This window comes from Neovison vison, chromosome 2, assembly GCF_020171115.1.
Source record: "Neovison vison isolate M4711 chromosome 2, ASM_NN_V1, whole genome shotgun sequence".
Taxonomy (NCBI): Eukaryota; Metazoa; Chordata; class Mammalia; order Carnivora; family Mustelidae; genus Neogale; species Neogale vison.
Genome location: NC_058092.1, coordinates 187,045,313 through 187,058,503, shown reverse-complemented (window position 1 = coordinate 187,058,503; position 13,191 = coordinate 187,045,313). Strand labels below are relative to the sequence as shown.

At 36.3% G+C, this 13,191-nt stretch overlaps 1 protein-coding gene across 2 annotated transcripts in view; it reads right to left on the bottom strand.

Moving 5' to 3' along the window:
• FAM149B1 (family with sequence similarity 149 member B1) overlaps positions 1–13,191 on the bottom strand; it is a 79,738-nt gene that overhangs the window by 31,663 nt on the left and 34,884 nt on the right. For both annotated transcript variants that reach the window (XM_044239768.1, XM_044239769.1), the window contains exons 6-7: positions 11,215–11,382; positions 5,998–6,185 (exon numbers count right to left, since the gene is read on the bottom strand). In XM_044239768.1, coding sequence (XP_044095703.1) covers positions 5,998–6,185; positions 11,215–11,382 — 356 coding nt within the window. The remainder of the gene's footprint in view (positions 1–5,997; positions 6,186–11,214; positions 11,383–13,191) is intronic.

Sequence of the window (13,191 nt, the reverse complement as noted above, 5' to 3'; positions counted from 1 at the left end):
AATGCAAATCAAAATCACAATGAGGTATCACCTCATACCAGTCAGAATGGCTATTATCAAAAAGTCTAGAAATAACAAGTTGGCAAGGAAATGGAGGAAGGGAACCCTTGTGCCCTGTTCATGAGAATGTAAATTGGTGTAGCCACTATGGAAAGAAGTATGGATGTTCCTCAAAAAATAAAAAATAGGGGCACCTGGGTGGCTCAGTCAGTAAAACACCTGCCTTCGGCTCGGATCATGATCTGAAGGTCCTGGGATTGAGCCCACATTGGGCTCAGTGAGGAGCCTGCTTCTTCCTCTGTCCACTCCCTCCCTCTGCTCATGCTTTCTCTCAAATAAATAAACAAAATCTAAAGAAAAAAAAATAAAGTGTTTTTAAAAAATTAAAAATAGAGCTACCCACATGATCCAGCACTTCTACCTCTGGGTATTTATCTGAAGAAAATGAAAACACTAACTTGAAAAGATGTATGTACCTCCATGTTTATTGCAGCATTTATTTACAGCAGCCAAGATATGGAAATCATCAATAGATGAATGGTTTAAAATGTATATATACAATGAAATATTCTTCAGTCATAAAAAAGAATGAAATCATTCCATTTGTGACCTTGAGGGCATTATGCTAAGTGAAGTAAATCAGAGAAAGAAAAAGTACCATATGATCTTTCTCATAGATGAAATATAAAAACAAATAAAGCTCATGGATAAAAGAAAGGTGGTTGCTAGAGGCAGGGGGTGGGGAACTGGACAAATGGGTGAACATTTTTTTTTTGTTTTTAGAATAAACTGAATTAAAAATGTTTTCGTATCTATAAAAATTAACAATCAACAGACTCACATTTACATACAGGTTGAAAGTTTTAAAAAATGTTTTTAATGAGATAAAATTCATATAACATAAAACTCACCATTTTTAGCCATTTTTATAGTATACAATTAACTGGTTTTTAGCATAGTCATGATGTTGTGCAATCAGCACCACTATCTAATTTCAGAAAATATCTGTTACTCCAAAGACATACCACATACCTCTCAATTTTCTTCTTCCTCTATCCCTTGGCAACCACTAAACTACCTTCTTTCCCTATGGATGTGCCTGCTCAGAACATTTCATCTGAATGAAATCATACAATATCAGGCTCTTTGTGTCTGGCTTCTTTCACTAAGCATAATATTTTCAAGGTTCATCCATGCTAAAGCATGCAGGATTCCTTTATTTTATGAAAGAATAATATTACATTGCATGGTATATTAGTTACTTAGCCTGCTATAACAAAATACCACAGATGGGATGGCTTAAATAACAGAAATTTATTTTCTTACAGTTCCGGAGGCTAGAAGTCCAAGATCGAGGTGCTCTCTGGCTTGTAGACAGCTTTGTCCTTGTGGGACCTCTTTTCTGTGCATGTACAGAAAGGGAGCTTTGATGTCTCTTCCTCTTCTTATAAGGACACCAACTGTATAGGATTAGGGCCCCACTCTTATGACTTCATTTAACCTTAATTACCTTCCTAAAGGTCCTATTTCCAAACAGTCACATTAGAGGTTAGGGCTTCAACATATAAATTCTGAGGAGGACACAATTCTGTCCATAATATAACAGATAGAACAAATTTGGTTTCTCCATTCATAGCTGTGGACATTTGGGTTTCTACTTTTTAAAAAATATTTTATTTTTAAGTAATCTCTAATACCCAATGTGGGGCTCAAACTCACAACACTGAGATCAAGGGTTGTATGCTCCACAACTGAGCCAGCCAGGTGCCCCTGATTCTACTTTTTGACCATTACAAATAATGCTGTTGTGAACATTCATGCACAGGCTTTTGTGCGGATATGGTTTCAGTTCTCTTGGTTATATTCCTTTGAATGGAATTGCTGGGTTATAGGGTAACTTTATGTTCAACTACCAAATTGTTGAGGAACTACCAAATTGTTTACAGAATGGCTGCACCATTTTACCTTCCATCCAGCATTTTACCTTTCATCCAGCATGAACTTTCCAATTTCTCCGCATCCTCACCAATACTTGTCATTGTCTTTTTTTTTTTTTTTTTAAACATAGCCATCCGATGGGTATGAAGTAGTATTTCATTGTGACTTTGGTTTTGGTTTATATTTCCATAAAGAATGTGATGTTGAACATCTTTTCATATGCTTATAGGCGATGTGTAATCTTTGGAGAAATAATCCAAGTTGTTTGCCCATTTTTCAATTGGGTTGTTTGTCCCTTTGTTGTTGAATTGTACTTTGTATATTGTGGATGCTAGATTCTTATCACATGTTTGATTTACACTTATATTCTCCCATTCTGTAGGTTGTCTTTTCACTTTTTTTATAAGATCCTTTGATACGTAGTTTTAAAATTTTTGATAAAATCCAGTTTATCGATTTTTCTGTCGTTGTTCATGGTCTTGGTGTCGTATTTAAGATTCCACTGCCAAATTCAAGCTCATTAAGATTTACTCCTCTGTTTTCTTCTAAGAGTTTTATTGTTTTAGTTCTTTAATGTATGTTTGTGCTCCATTTTGAGTTGATTTTTCACACATACTGTGAAATAAAGTTTCAAATTCATTCTTTTCCATGTGGCTATCCAGTTGTTTTAGCACCATTTGTTGAAGAGACTATTCTTCTCCCATTCAGTGGTCTTGGCACCCTTGTTGAAAATCAATTGGCCATAGATGTGTGGGTTTATTTCTATACTCTTGCTCCTATTCTGTTGATATAATCTACATATCACTTCTTATGCCGATACCACACTGTTTTAGTTAATGTAGCTTTGTATCAAGTTTTAAGATCAGGAAGTGTGATGCCTTTTTTAGTATTATTTGGGAAATTCACTCAACCTATAAATCTATTTGGGGAGTATTGCCATTTTAATATTAAGTCTTCAAATCCATAAACACAGGATGACTTTGCAATTCTTTAGGTTGTCTCTATTTTCTTACAATATTTTTTTGTAATTTTTGTAGTTTTCAATATAAAAGTCTTACATTTCCTTGGTTAAGTTTAATCCTAAGTATTTTATTTTTTGATACTATTATGAATGAATTGTTTTCTTAATTTCATTTTCAATGATTCATTGATAGAGACTAGCAGAATTTTGAGAAGTATGATAGAGAAACCAAAAATTGCCTTGAACAGACTTAGTAGAAATCTGGATTTGGAGGATGCTGTAGGGAAGGGTTTAGAAGGAAATAAGGAACATGTTATTAGAAACTCAAAGAAAGGAGGTCCTCATTTAGTGTAAGAAAGCTTAGTGAAATGGTCTTCTGTGGTCAAGTGGAAAGAAGGACTTTTAAGTGATGATTCTGGGTATGTAGCTAAGGAGATTTCCAAAGTGTTGAAGGTGAGGCCTGATTTTTTTTCTTGCTACTTATAATAAAACATGAGATGAGGAAGAGAAAGTGAAGGAAAAATTAATAAAGAAATCAATACTTGGGTGCCTGGGTGGCTCAGTGGGTTAAGCCACTGCCTTCGGCTCAGGTCATGATCTCAGGGTCCTGGGATCGAGTCCCGCATCGGGCTCTCTGCTCAGCGGGGAGCCTGCTTCCCTCTCTCTCTCTCTGCCTGCCTCCGTCTACTTGTGATTTCTCTCTGTCAAATAAATAAATAAAATATTTAAAAAAAAAAAAAGAAATCAATACTTGATGATTTTGAAAATTCTGTATCTTTAGATGGCAAAAGAGTTTAATGAAAGAAGGCTATCAGACCCTCAAAATGCTACTGGCAGGAGGCAGTCTGATAAAACTACTTAGCTGCACACTTGAGCTACATTTTATGAAAAAGGAAGGATGACTCAGAAGGTAAAACCAAGAGCCCAGGGCACCTGGTGGCTCAATCAGTTAAACATCTGCCTTCGGCTTTGGTTATGATCCTGGAGTCCCAGGACTGAGTCCCATGTTGGGCTCCCTACTTGGCAGAGAGTCTGCTTCTCCCTCACCCTGCTCTAGTGCTCTCTCTCACTCTCAAATAAATAGATAAAGTCTTAAAAACAAGAACAAAAACCAAGAGCCCAGAGGTTGGAACATAGAGCTGAGAGGATTATTTCTAGGATTGGAACTCCCAGTATTTTCCCAACTGGACTTCAGAATTGTTTGTTTGTTTTAAAGATTATATTTATTTAACACAGAGAGAGAGATCACAAGCAGGCAGAGAGGCAGGCAGAGAGAGAGGAGGAAGCAGGCTCCCCACTGAGCAGAGAGCCCTATGCGGAGCTTGATCCCAGGACCTTGAGATCATGACCTGAGCCAAAGGCAAAGGCTTTAACCCACTGAGCCACCCAGACACCCTTGGACTTCAGAATTGTTATGAACCTTTTTTTACCTTCCATTTCTGCTCACACACCTCTTATTTGGAATGTCTGTGATCCTTTCCCTGGCCCATTACTATATGTTGGATGTATTGGGGTAAGGTAACTGTTATCTAGGAGTGGAATGGCTGGACTATATCATTAGATGTTTATATACCTGTATATATAGCCTTTAGTTTCACAGGTCTATAGATGGAAAGGAATTGTGCCACAGTAATTTTACTTAATGTATTACGGCCAGCAACTTCATTTATATCAGGGCCTGATTTAGATGATAGTATTTTGGACTTCAGAGCCAATGCTATAATAAGATGAGTTTCTTGGAAGCCTTGGGAATTAAATATATTTTGAATGCTGGAGCCCATGAATAACTGGGGACCAGTGGGAAGATTGTAATGGATAGATCTAAGGTGGTCCCTCTGTGATTCATACCTCTTGGTAGTCACACCTTTGTGAAATCTGCTCCCTTTGAATGTGACTTGCTTCAGACCAACAGATTATTGTAAAAACGATGAGATGTCACTTCCATGAATGTGTTATGTTACATAAGCTTCTATTTTGCTAGCTGACTAGCTCTCAGTCTTTCTTGCTGGCTTTGAAAAGGAAAGCTGATGTGACTCCTACAGCTACAAGAAACTAGATGCTTCTAAAAAGGGAAGTGGATCCTTTCCTAGTTGAGCTTCTACAAGAGAACCTAGTTGCGGCCAATACCTTGATTTGCAACTTTGTGAGATCCTAAGTAGAGGACTAGCTAAGCCATTCTTGGGACTTCTGACCCACAAATCTGTGAGATAATAAATGTGTGTTGTTTGAAATTGCTAAGTTTGTGATAAATTTTTTTGTGTAACACAGAAAACCAGAACAACTCTTAAAAAGCTAAATATATATTTAACCATATAATCAGACCATTCCACTCCTAAAAATTTACCTAAGAGAAAAGGAAATGTATATTCAAAAAACTCCTTATACAGTAACATACAGACCAGCTGTACATGTAATAGTCACAAACTGAAAACAATCCAAATGTCCATGAACAGGTAAATGGATAAACAAATTATGAAACAATGGAATACTTGTTAGAAATAAATTGCTAACACACAATTACATGGATGAATCTCAAAATCATCATGCTGAATGAAGGAAGCTGGCTAAAAGTAAATACCGTGATTCCATTTATATGAAACTCTACAAAAGAAAAACTAAACTATAGTGACAGAAAGCACATTTACTGTCACTTGGGGATGGTGGATCAGGCACAGGCAGAAGGGAAGGATTACAAAGGTCATGAACTTTTGGGGGTAATGGATATGTTCATTATATTCACTGTTTTGTGGTTTCATGTTTGTATACATAGGTGAATTTACCAAATTGTACACTTCAAATATGGTTTATTATGTATCAGTTCTTCTTAAGTAAAGCAGTTTTTAAAATGTATTTGCCACTTGCACATTTTTTTTCTCACAAATAACCATATTCAAAGAAATCAGTCTAGTCATCATAGAATGGGCCTTGTTACTCATCCATTCATTCTCAAATATTTTTTCAATATCTGTTAGTGTCTGTGGGAAATGCAAATATGAATCTTTTACACTAAGGAAGTATATAATCTGATAAAATAGTTAATTAGGCTTTGGAAATCATCAATAATTATTTTTTAATATTGTTTTCACAAAGATCCTTACCAGAAGCCAATCCCTCCCAATGACTACGTGTCAGCTGCTCCATACAATTCAGAACCTTGCTCCATACGTCGTCAAACACATAAGCAAGGACATCCTCTTTCATGCAGTAAAATGGAGCAATGGGAGGGTATCCTAATTTCTGTTTCTCTGGAGCTGCTTGTAATTTCTTTCCTTGAAACCCCTCTTCCCTGTAACAGAAGCAAATAAGACTTCATGGTTATTCTTTTTTTTTTTTTTTTTTAGATTTCATTTATTTATTTGACAGAGAGAGAGACAGTGAGAGAAGGAACACAAGCAGGGGGAGCGGGAAAGGGAGAAGCAGGCTTCCGGCCAAGTAGGGAGCTCAATGCAGGGCTTGATCCCAGACCCCGGGATGCTCGATCCTAGGGCCCTGGGATCACTACCCAAGCCGAAGGCAGACACTTAACAACTGAGCCAATCAGTTGCCCCCAAAATTCATGGTTATTCTTTACTGTGTGTTCACCACTGTCCTTTGTGCTTCTTAAGGAGTGTGGTTTGTGTGCCTTTCACCACCACTGACTCAGCGTAAATATGTTAGCAGATGTGTTAAGCTGCCTTGTAATCTAAGGAAGTTCTCAACAGAGGAGAGTGAATCTCCCTCTTTACTCCCACCTTACCCACTACTCTGCCCCCTGCCAAAAAGAACAAGAAAAAGAAGACTGAGACAGAGTGTATATTTTTTAGCTTTAAACAGATAAACACCATCAATTGAGCAATAAGCTATGACAAGCATACAGAAATAATCTTTTTGTTGTAACTGGATACCATTTAGGTTAATATTAATGTAATATCTAATCATGGGCATATAACTGTGCCACATAATTACTTGAGGCAATGATTCATTGGGGAAATAGTGTACTTTTACTAATCCAAATAAACGTTTGGTAGTTGGCTGGAAAGGAAAAGGCGGGGGAGCCAAATAGCACAAAAAGCTACTCTGAGGCTCTTCTGGAGACCGTGCATCTATCTGTAGGCCAGAAACTCTCAGCCAAGTCTTCTCTATCGCGGAGTCCCAACAGCCCCAGTATTTTGGGGGCAAAACTCTAGCTGACAGATGTACTTACTATGATAGATGTATTATAAATTAAGATAAAGCAAATTCTGGAACAGTTGGAGTACAACGAAATATTTTAAGGCCCCTACATGAAAATTATCCCTAGGGTAGCAGAGGTCTCAAGAATTAAATGGGAAGCTGTAAGCAGGAAAGAAGGATGCTAAGATGTTTGTACGGGGCAATTTAAGACTTTCTCCTCTTCTTTTCCCAGAAGAGCTGGCCTGGCTTTAAGTTGTGGAGAAGGCTGATTAGTCTTAATTTTATTTAAATTTGTTTCTTTTTATAGGACATAACACTTTCTTATGATGAAAAAAATTCAAATTATTTTTGTTTTTCAACATTTCCTTAGCGATTTGGGGTCTCTTCTGATTCCATACAAATTTTAGGATTATTTGCTCCAGCTCTTTGAAGAATACCGGTGGAATTTTGATCGGAATGGCATTAAAAGTATAGATTGCTCTAGGCAGTATAGACATTTTAACAATGTTTATTCTTCCGATCCAAGAGCATGGAATGGTCTTCCATCTTTTTGTGTCTTCTTCAATTTCTTTCATGAGTGTTCTGTAGTTCCTCGAGTACAGATCCTTTACTTCTTTGGTTAGGTTTATTCCCAGGTATCTTATGGTTCTTGGTGCTATAGTAAATGGAATCGATTCTCTAATTTCCCTTTCTGTATTTTTATTGTTAGTGTATAAGAAAGCCACTGATTTCTGCACATTGACTTTGCAAATTATACAGAAGGAAATGTATATATGTAGTGAAAAATAAGTTAACATTTCTGTCCCCCAGTCACCATTCCCAGTAGCCAACATTATTTATAGTTTGATCTAGAGAAATAGTTACATTATACACTATGCTGCTCCTCTCTCTCTTTTACTTAACAATGTAACTGGCCCTTGATCCCTATTAATACAGATCAATATGCCTCTTAAAAAATAGCTGCAGGGGGGTGCTTGGGTGGCTCAGTTAGTTAACCATCTGCCTTCAGCTCAGATCATGATCTCAGGGTCCTGGAATCGAGTATCACACTGGGATCTCTGCTCAGCTTAGGAGCCTGCTTCTCCCTCTTTCTCTCCCTCTGCCCCTCCCCTCTGCTTGTTCTCTCTCTCTCAAATAAATAAATAAAAACTTAAAAAAAAATAGCTGCAGAGTATTCCATTAGATATACCCCAGCATATCTAACTGGCCAGTTACTGACCAACCAACTTTTTGTTCTTATAGTCAGTACTGTATTTAATATCCTTGTACGTAGTTCTTTGGCTACATGGCTATTATATCTGTAGGATAAATACCTATAAACAGAATTACTGAGTAAAAGGATATATGCATTCCAATTGGAAAGATATTGCCCACTTTCCTCTAAAGAGGAAAAATCTCCAGTGTTGAAAAAACATACCTTTTTTTTAAAAATTTTCAGCATAACAGTATTCAATATTTTTGCACCACACCCAGTGCTCCATGCAATCTGTGCCCTCTCTAATACCCACCACCTAGTTCCCCCAACCTCCCACCCCCCGCCACTTCAAACCCCTCAGATTGTTTTTCAGAGTCCATAGTCTCTCATGGTTCACCTCCCCTTTCAATTTCCCCCAACTCCCTTCTCCTCTCTAACCAAATATGCCTTTTTTTCCCATTCAAGTAATTATCAAACTTCTTTATTTTTTTTCTCTGCCAGTCTGACAGGTAAAATAGTATCTCATTATAATTTTAATTTGCATTGCTAGTTGCAAATGAGATTGAATTTTATTTCCTTTATTTAAAATCCATTTTCTTGGGTGCCTGGGTGGCTCAGTCAGTTGAGCGTCCAACTCTTGGTTTCAGATTAGGTCATGACCTCAGGCTTGTGGGATTAAACCTCAGGTAGGACTCCATGCTCAATGTAGAGTCTGCTTGTCCCCTTCCCTCTGCTCCTCCCCCCACTTGCACACTCTCAAATAAATAAAATCTTAAAAAAATAATAAAATCCATTTTCTTTTTATGTGACCCATTCATTTTTTTAAAATATTTTATTTTATTTATTTGACAGAGAGAGATAGCAAAAGAAGGAACACAAGCAGGGGAAACAGGAGGAGGAGAAGCAGGTTTTCTGCAGAGCGAGGAGCCCAACACGGGGCTTGATTCCAGGTGCCTGGGATCATGACCTGAGTTGAAGGCAGAAACTTAATGACTGAGCCACCCAGGTGCCCCAAACCATTCATATTCTTTATCTGTTTTGTCCTTGATATTTTCCTTGTTGATGAACATATTAAGGAAATTAAGTCTTTGTGCATGTATAAACTGCAAATATTTTGCCAGTTTGTCATTTGTCTTTTGAATTTATGAAATTTCTATGTAGAAATTGTATTTTATGTAGTTTTTAAGAATTTCTTAAATGACATAGATTTTGTGTTATGATGTTAGAAAGACCTTCCGTATCCCCAAATTATTTTTTTAAAAAAAATCTTTCATATTTTATTCTTCTAAATTTATATTATTTCATTTGCCACATTTAAATTTTTTATATATGTGCAATTTATTTTATTTGAAGAATAAGTTAGGAGCCTTACTTTTTTAGATGATTTTTTTCTATGTTGCATCAAAATCATTTGCTGACATTATTATATATCCTGATTTTGTATAGGTGTTTTGGTTTATTTCTGGGCACTTAATCGTTTCAATTAGAAACATTCTAAAGGGTCAACCACTCTGTCATTTTTAATCACTATCTCAGTGGTATTCTAAAGGGAAGGCTGCCTTTCTAAAAGTCTTCTATGTTAGGGCACCTGGGTGGCTCAGTCAGTTGGTTAAGTATTGGACTCTTGGTTTTGGCTCAGGTCATAAATTCAGGGTTGTGGGATCAAGTCCTGCACTGGGTTCCATGCTCAGCACAGAGTCTGCTTGAGATTCTCTCCCACCCATTTCCTCTCCTTCTGTCCCTCCCCCTACTCATGCATTCACACTTTCTTTCTCTCTCTCTCAAATAAATATATTCTTTTTTAAAAAAATCTTCCTGTGTTACCTGAAAATTAACTTTTATTTATCAGAAAAAGGGAAAGAAATGCCCTTGGGACACCTATGATGCATTTAAATCACATTTTAAATTAGTTAAATCAACTTTTTTTTTTTTTAATATACGTTAAACCAAGGGAGAAGACCTTTGCTTTGAGGAAAAGAAAGAGATATTAGAGACAATTTGAGCTAAGCCAGATGAAGTGAAGGTAAAGGGGACAGTCTCTAGAAAACCGTAAGTACATAATTACTATTCTCTTGCAACAGTGAGTTTGCTCAGTAGTGTTATATATAGAAATCTGGGTTATGTTTAGCTGACACTAGAATTGTTTACACGGAGCAGGAGAGTAAGCATGGCTCAGCGGGAAATAGGTAGAAGTCCAGAATCATGTGAGACAGTAGAAACTAGATCTAATTATAGCCTCATTGCCTAAAATGAAATTCTCACTTCCATATGTGTTGCTCTGACTATAAATTCTGGAACTTTTGAAGGCTTAGAGGAATAGCTTAAGGGGTTACTGTTTGAGAAAGGAAGCATAGAATAAAGAAGAGAGCACTGGATTTAGTATAAGATGAATAAAGTTTTAGGTTTTAGCTTTACCTCAGACAAATAATTTAACCACTCTGATTCTCATTTATCCTATAAATAATATCTATGTCACAGGACTATTGCCAGACTATAGTAAGAATGGATATAAATAAACATTATTAATTGTAAAGTCTGTGCTAAGTTAAGGTTTTATATAAACTATATATATCTTTCAAACATGATTTATGTAAACAAAGTTCACGCCTCTTCAACTAGGTTCTTTTGAAGAGTTTCAGAGTTTCTATGAGTTAACTGGTGATGATTTACAAAAGGTAAAATAAAACTATGAGAAGAAAAAAATTAACTCATTTTAAATGTTTAATCTCAGAAAGAGGCAAATGACATCTGCAGGAAGAAAATACAGAAGGAAGTCTGGTACAAAGAAGCAATAGGAATTTGTATCAATTTAGCACATGAACTCTAAATACCTGAGAAGTGATAGGAAATAAATAATCAAGTGACATAGATCTAATTATAGGTAATATTGGCAGTATACTTTAGAAAAACTAGATATTAATAAACAAAATAGGAGGGGAGTAAATAGCTTTAAAGCCATAATACTCACATATCAGTGTGGTCGAAGGCTAGGTATTCCTCTATTATTCCTTCAGAAAAGATTACACAGTCTTCCTCTTCTCTCTCCATAGAATACAAACTAGGGGATTTGGCAATGGAAGATGCTTTATGAGCATAAGAAGATGAAAAATGTAACTTCTTTCCCCTAATACCAAATCTGGGAGAGGAAAAAACAAATATTAATTATGGACAACATCAATAGTTCTTAGAGCATCTCAGTCATACAGGTTTCAGCTCAAAATCCTGAAGAAAATGAAAACATTAATTTGAAAAGATATATGCACTCCGATGTTTACTGCAGCATTATTTACAATAGCCAAAATATGGAAACAACTGAAGTATCCACAGATAGATGAATGGATAAAGAAGATGTGGTGTACACACACAGTGGAATATTACTCAGCCATAAAAAGACTGAAACTTGCCATTTGCTACAACATGGATGGAAGTAGGGGATATAATCTTAAGTGAAATAAATCAGACAGGAAAAGACAAATACCATATGATTTCACTTAAATGTGAAATCTAAAAACCAAGACAAATGAACAAACCAAACCAAACAGAAACAGACATAAATACACAGGACAAACTGGTTGTTGCTCAAGTGAATGGGATTGGCCAAAACAGGTAAAAGGTATTAAGAAGTATAGACTGCCAGGGTGCCTGGGTGGCTCAGTGGGTTAAGCCTCTGCCTTCTGCTCAGGTCATGATCTCAGGGTCCTGGAATCAAGCCCCACATCAGGCTCTCTGCTCAGTGGGGAGCCTGCTTCCCCCACCCCCACCTGCCTCTCTGCCTACTTGTGATCTCTCTTTCTGTGTCAAAAAAATAAATGAAATCTTTTCAAAAATAAAATGTAAAAAGTCAATAAAAATTAAGAATATTTATTAAGAATTACAACTTTCAGGTACCTCCAGAGGTTATATGCTTATTTCAGTAACTCCATCATAGTCAAAATGCATATTCCTTAAGGACAGGATTTCCTTCGGAGAAAGCCAGTCAAATCTGAGCAATTGTTTTTTTAAATGGCTCTGTTTAACCAAATATTAGATTTAACCAATGTATATTTTGTGTTATTCTTCACACTTTTTTGTGCCTTAGGTATTTTTTAATGGAAAAAAAAGAATAAACCCAAGGCAATTTTCAGCAAGGCTAGTGGGAAAATCTTATTAGAAGACATTTTGGAAATATGTATTAGCAGCTTTAAAATAAACAATACCTGTTGATTCCATCATTCAGTTATTTTCTCTGTTGGGATTTCCTTCAAGGATATGACCTACAAGATTTAGCTATAAAAATTATCATTATAGAATTGTTTATAATTACAAAAAATGAAAACTACCCCAAGTGTTCCAAAATACACAGTTGGGGATTGGTTGTTTAAATAATGAAATAGTCATGCAATGGAACATTATGAGGTCATTAAATTAATGTTGTGGGAGAAAATGGAAGATGTCCACAATAAAATGATAAGTATAAAAAAGATTATAAATACGTAGTTTCATAAAACTCTACACATATGTGGCAGAGAAGGGTAGGTGCTCCCCAATATCCATTCTTTCCTAGTAAATAATGCCAACTTAATTTAGGAGAGCAATACATCCATCTCAAAGACTGCATTTCCCATTACCATGTTAATGTAACTTATGAGATATGAGCAGAACTGTTTTGTGGGATGCTGGGAAGGCTGTTTAAAGAAAAATGGCTTGGCTATAAGAAGTGCCCTTTTGCCCTTCTGCCTTTCCTTTCTGTTATCTGGGAAGTGAATGTCATGTTTGGAACTCTATCAGCCATCTTGGACCATGATTCTTCATATGTTAGAGAAAAACATCCTGATTTAGTATGGTATAGCAAAAAGATGAAAAGAGTCTAAGACCCTGAAAACACCATGCCACCACCGTACTATCTTTAGATACTATTCCTCCAGACTTCTTTTAAAACAGAAACAATCTAGGGGTGCCTGGGTGG